Source organism: Lipotes vexillifer, unplaced genomic scaffold (assembly GCF_000442215.2).
Source record: "Lipotes vexillifer unplaced genomic scaffold, Lipotes_vexillifer_v1.1 scaffold641, whole genome shotgun sequence".
NCBI classification, from domain to species: domain Eukaryota; kingdom Metazoa; phylum Chordata; class Mammalia; order Artiodactyla; family Lipotidae; genus Lipotes; species Lipotes vexillifer.
In genome coordinates, this window is record NW_006780658.1 from 345,676 (window position 1) to 351,675 (window position 6,000).

At 35.7% G+C, this 6,000-nt stretch overlaps 1 protein-coding gene across 1 annotated transcript in view; it reads left to right on the top strand.

Annotated features, from left to right (window-relative positions):
* RSRC1 (arginine and serine rich coiled-coil 1) overlaps window positions 1-5,575 on the top strand; it is a gene marked incomplete at its 5' end in the record, with an annotated part of 333,988 nt that extends 328,413 nt beyond the window's left edge. The window contains 2 exons of the mRNA XM_007454142.1: window positions 4,116-4,268; window positions 4,914-5,575. Coding sequence (XP_007454204.1) covers window positions 4,116-4,268; window positions 4,914-5,006 — 246 coding nt within the window. The remainder of the gene's footprint in view (window positions 1-4,115; window positions 4,269-4,913) is intronic.
* Between the last annotated feature and the right edge of the window lie 425 nt (window positions 5,576-6,000).

Here is a 6,000-nt window from a genome sequence, read left to right on the forward strand (position 1 = left end):
AATATCCATATATTTGAATTCCAAGCTTAGTCATTTTTTTACCTTGTTTATATTCTCTAGAAAAGTTTTAAAATATTATTTCTTATAGTTACTAATCTTAAGATAACTGATTAAATCCAAGAGAAAAACTCTTCTTCCCGTATCTATAACAAAACCCTATATATAGTTAAATGGGCTTCCCTTGGGAGCAGTTTAAAGGAATTTCACCTACATCTCTCATCAAAGGGACCACCATTATTAATTATTTTAATACTTAGTTTTTGTTTGCTTTAGTTTTTAGTGCTGAGTTGGAATTTACTCAACTTCAATGTAGCTTTTCTTGTACTTCCAACTCAGAATCTACCATTAAGGATTGAGAGGTCTAGGATGGAACAGGAGGCTCTTCATTTTGTAAGCAACCTTCATAAATCTGTGTGAGGGAAACCCACCTTCTGTTTCAACTATCTTTCAAAAAGAGGTTCCCCTTAACAGTAATTCATAGAAAGAAATAAAATCAATCAAAATCAATCTGGAAAGCCTAGAACTAGCTAGTTCTTGGTTGGATAAGTATGACAGAGAAGCAGAAGCAGCCTAGAAATGTTAATCCAGCACTGTGAATTGAGCCCCTTAGAAATACATTTAGTTAAAATATTTTACCAACATTTTTGTTTCTTTCCTCTAAAATTCAAACCAAATTGCAATAAATCTTGCATTTAGCAATTAGGAAGCAGTGGTCAAAAGCATGAGATGTAGACTCAGATCTGGAACCACACTTTGATTCTGCCATTTACTAGTCATATGTCCTTAAACTACATAATAATCTCATTAAACCTTGGCTCTCGTCCCTTAAAATGGGGATAATACCCGTAACAGAGGTTTTTATAAGGATGAGCAAGATACTTTACATAAAACAGTTAACCAAGTGCCTGGCGTATAGTAAGTGCTCAAGGAATGAAAGCTGTCACTACTCCTCCTCTTCCTGCTGCTGCTACCAAGGGCTGTATTTGTCTGTGGCTTCCTTCAGAGGGATTGTAGATACAAGGATTCCTGTTTTGGTTGGGCCAGAGACTGTTTTATGTAATTTTTTATGGTCTATAGATCCTAAAATGCTCCTTATTTGAGGCTTGGTGACCAAGCAAATTAAAAATTACTTTACACAGTAACTTTCTGGTTTCATGTATAGACATAAGCTTTGAACCAATTTGTTTCAACACAGCCATTTGGAAATGTTAAAGCAGTAAGCAAATGATGTAAAACAGTGTTGTATCATAGCCCCACTTTTGTATATATTTAATGTAAAATAACTAAAATAATGATGACTACCATTAATACTAGACATTTAACATTTATAATTTAACTAATATCCTAATAACCCTTAATTATAGCTGAGGTTCAGCAAATTTCATAACCCATGGTCAAACTGCTAATAAATGATAGAAAGCAGCAGCCAAACCAAATTTGTCCAACTCCAGAACTAATCATTCTCTCATAATTGTGAACTCAATGCATATTCCCTGTTGAAATATAAAGAATATGCTAAAAAGCCACAGAAGATGGCATTTACCTTGGTGAATGTACAGCAGTATAAAATATTAGCCATCCAACACTAGACTTACATTAGTCATCGCGTTTCAAAACGATCAGAAGAGCAGTGATGGGCCAACAAAGAATAAATTCGCACTGGACTGTAATATAAAACAGAGGGCCAATTTATTAGTTTAGAAAGTGGTATCCCTTTCCAGTTTCTAAAATGTCTGTGTCTACAGTATAAGGTAAGGATTCAGGATGCCCAAGAAAATGAATTATTTATCAGGAGATGACTTAGCAAAAGAGGTAAATTATCTAGAGGACCATTTCATCCAGGTCATGGGCAGATGTGATGGGCTATTCCTGTTGCATAGCAAAGACTAGCTCTCTTGAGGACTAAATTATGAACCAAGTTTCAACATCCTTCTCTCCTGGACAGTGCTACATGCATTGGTATAAAGTTTGTAATATCTCTGAAAAAGGCTTTTCTGTAACTAGTGACCCCTTCTGTTGGTAGATTCTTTAGCTGTGTTAATTCCACTAATTTAGCTAGGGAACTATTACCAGAAAAGTGACTATTACCAATGACATGCTGGACAGTTTGTCTCCTGCAACACATATTGATTTAACTAGTTTAACTTTGTGCAATCATATTTTTCTGGTGTGAGTAGAAAGATGATCTGATAGTTCCTGCTGTATCATCAACTTAAGGAACCAAGCTTGTTTTCAGACTGCTCTCCCAAATAAGCATATTACCACTTATTCAATCCAAAAATTGTTGTATTTGGCAGATATCCGCCTATGTTCAAAAAGAGGGTAAATAACTCTAAGCAGCATGGTCATTTGTTCTTTCATACTTTTAAGTACGTGTTAAAACAAGTTTTTCCAAACTGAACCACCAGGTGGCAGTGCTACTCAAAGCCAGATGTTTGATAGTGGCCATGCTAAGGGTTTTTTAATAGTCAAATTTTCTCTAACAGCTTTCCTCACTTAAATAAAGAAGCAATTGATGGTTTCCCTCACACGTTTTTTAAATTACCCATTATTAAATAATAACTTCTACACTCTGATCCTAACCCCTGAGAACTTTACCTCTTGTGCATATAAGCACTTTTCAAAGAAAACTTTAATGTACTGTGTAGGTAAAAACAAAATGAGATTACTTGGTTTCTGTAATAGAATGTTATCTCTGCCACCTGCACATGTGCAATCCACATGCTTGGCAACTAGAATAACAGCACTTCACAATTTTTCGAGGTAGTTCCATATGGACAGCCAGTCTCCTAGCTGAACCCTATCAAAGCATGGTCTAGATATGCAGAATGGCATGCTCTTACATTCCCTGCATGGCAAGATAGAGTACCAAAAAATTATGTCCTGGACTTCACTGGACTAACATACTTCCCACTTTCCCCTGTGCAGAATATTGGGCTTTACTGTTACATGTCTTCAGTTTTATAAAGGGTCAGTGTAATATCACTTAGGGCTATGAGTCTTCTATGACCACTATGTTGGAGACATAGAAATGTTTGGGATCTGGGGAAAAAAATATTGGCTCCAAAATATAAGAAGAAAACTGCCAAATCAAATTTACCAAATATTTCTTTAAACAGCTCTATGTAACTTGTTACAATTTGTGATTATGTATATATTTTGGTATTTGTTAGAGATCTGTCATCCCATTAGCAAAATGTAATCTCCAGTTTGGACAGGGAACATATCTTCTTTTTTTTTAAAATTAATTAATTAATTTTATTTTTAGTTGCATTGGGTCTTCATTGCACACAGGCTTTCTCTAGTTGCGGCGAGCAAGGGCTACTCTTCGTTGCGGTGCGCAGGCTTCTCACTGTGGTGGCCTCTCTTTTTGCAGAGCATGGGTTCTAGGTACGCGGGCTTCAGTAGTTGTGGCATGCGGGCTCAGTAGTTGTGGCTCGCGGGCTTCAGAGCGCAGGCTCAGTATTTGTGGCCCACAAGCTTAGTTGCTCCGTGGCATGTGGGATCTTCCCCGACCAGGGCTCAAACCCATGTCCTGAACAAGGAACATATCTTCTTATTCTCCCTCGTGTACCCAGTGCTTAGCAATTAGTAGTGCTTAGTAAATACTGGTTAAATAGATGGATCTCCAACTCTGAGATAAATTACTCTAATAAAGGATTAACTAATTCATGCATATTTCATTTTCTAGATGTTTTCCCCAGTGACCTCTGTTTTGCACTTCATTCAGAGAAGTGGATGTTCAGAAGTTAAAAAGTCAAAATGGAAATGGAAAAACTATATGTGTAGAACCAATGGGGGTAGAAAAAAAAGGCTAAGTAGGAATTTAGATATGTGAAATGTATGTACTTTTGCAATAGTATAGACTCATAAGTGCCAACTTCTTAAGAAAAATATGCTGATTGTAAGAAATAACATTTTCACAGTGTTTTTGTACTTGTTTGCTTACTTTAGGAATAGTTGTTTCTTATTCAGTAACCTAGGGCCATTTTGTGGTTAGTATCATCTCAAAGGAGGCCAACTGAGCAGCTATTATTCAAAATCAGAAATATTATTAAAGCAACATTTTAATTGTATATTGTTATCCAATTAATAGCATGTGTTTTGTGTTTCAGTCAGTGGAACCTAGTGAAGTGAAGCATGCAGCTGCAACATCAGGACCAGCATCAGTAGTGGCTGACCCACCGAGTAATGAAAAAGAAATAGACCCTAGCAGCATCCCTACTGCTATCAAGTACCAAGATGACAATTCTCTGGCCCATCCAAATGTAAGATCCTTAAACCTTAAGAATGTCAGTTTAAGTCTAGTTGACTGAAGTTAATTCAAACTCTTGTCCTTTTGGGCTGGTGACAAGAAGACCATGGGAGGAAATGGATTCATATGTTCCTATTTGCTAAAAATAGGCAGCTCACCCCCAGCCTTTAGAGCTGTTACATGTATTTGAAGCTGGTTTGGACCAACTCATGTTACCTGACTTCTAGGAGATTCTTTCTATGGGAAAGAAAAATGGGCAAAAAGAAGTTTTGTTTTATTTTTATTCTGGCACTAAAAGATCTAATTCTGGCTCTGCTCCAGTTGGTTCATGGACTGTGAGCATGTCATTAACACCACGTCGTGCTGTCTTCTGTGAATTAGTGTCATACCACTGTGTCTTCAGAAAGATTGTAGGAAATAGACTTTACAAAATGAGATGTAAAATTGCTAACCAATGATTTTGATGTTAGTCCTTTTACTCTAAAACTTTCTGAGCATTATTCCAAACAGATGATCTTCAGTTAAGAGGTCATGAAGAGTTAAATAGTATCCAAATCTTGTGCTGAAGGATGTATTCTATAAAAGTGATTTATAAGGTCAAATCTAAGTTATTGGCAGACAATAACATTTTTTCTTCTTTTTTCTTTTTTCATTTCAGTTATTTATTGAGAAAGCTGTTGCTGAAGAAAAGTGGTTCAAGAGATTAATTGCTCTCCGACAAGAAAGGCTAATGGGCAGTCCTGTGGCCTAAAGTTATGTTCATCTGGTTGAATTAACAGTAACGTTGGAAATTTAGGTTTTTAAATCCCAGTATTAACTCTTAAAAATAATTTAGCTTATTATATAAAAAGGTAACCTCATTTCATTCTTTTCTCATGTAGGCTTGAATATTTGTTGATTTGAACTTAATCAAACATTGTGAATGTTAAAACTAGTGTAAAGTTTAAGAATGCATGAAAATGTCATACTGTTAATAAAGCTAATCCTGAAAATATTGGTACTAAGGCAAATGGTACACAGTAGTGTTTCTGAGTACAATTTGAAAAATATCAAGTTGCCATTTAAAGACACAATTTTGATTAGTCATGCATATAGAAGAGTCAAACTATATGCTATAAATATGAGATTTTATCTTCCATGTATTATAAAACTATATTTGAATCTTTTATTTCGCCTTATTGAAAAATTTTAGGCACAACAAAAAGCACTGTAAACAACCTAAGCAGCATGAACCATGTTACTCTTAGAGGAATAATACATTTAGTAAAAAAAAACTACTTGAAAATTAAATAAACTGATGGTTTATTTGCTTAGAGATCAGCTTTTACTAGGTGATCCTTTGAAACATGTTAGCAGGTCTCAGCTCATTCTTTTAAAAATTAGGTCATGCTAGACCTAAGCAGTTGGCCAAATACTCATGATGGGGAATTGTTTCTGAGAAAACTGGTAAGAGCTCTCACTTCAGTGTTACTTAACCAACTGCTATACCCTGCAGAGGAAGCCAGCTAATTGTAGTTTTGATAAGGCTATCTGTCATCGTAGAATACCTTTCTCTGGTAGCTGAATGAAAATCAACTATGCATTCCATACTGAACATGCCAGAAATAAGGACTTTTAGGCCTGCCTTACAAACTGCCTTCAACAGCTGACATGAGTTATTTCCTTTTTCTATTTTGTTCTGCTCGAATTTGTATCTATGAAGACTGTAGCCCAGAACACAAGATCAGCATGAAAAGTTCTTGGGC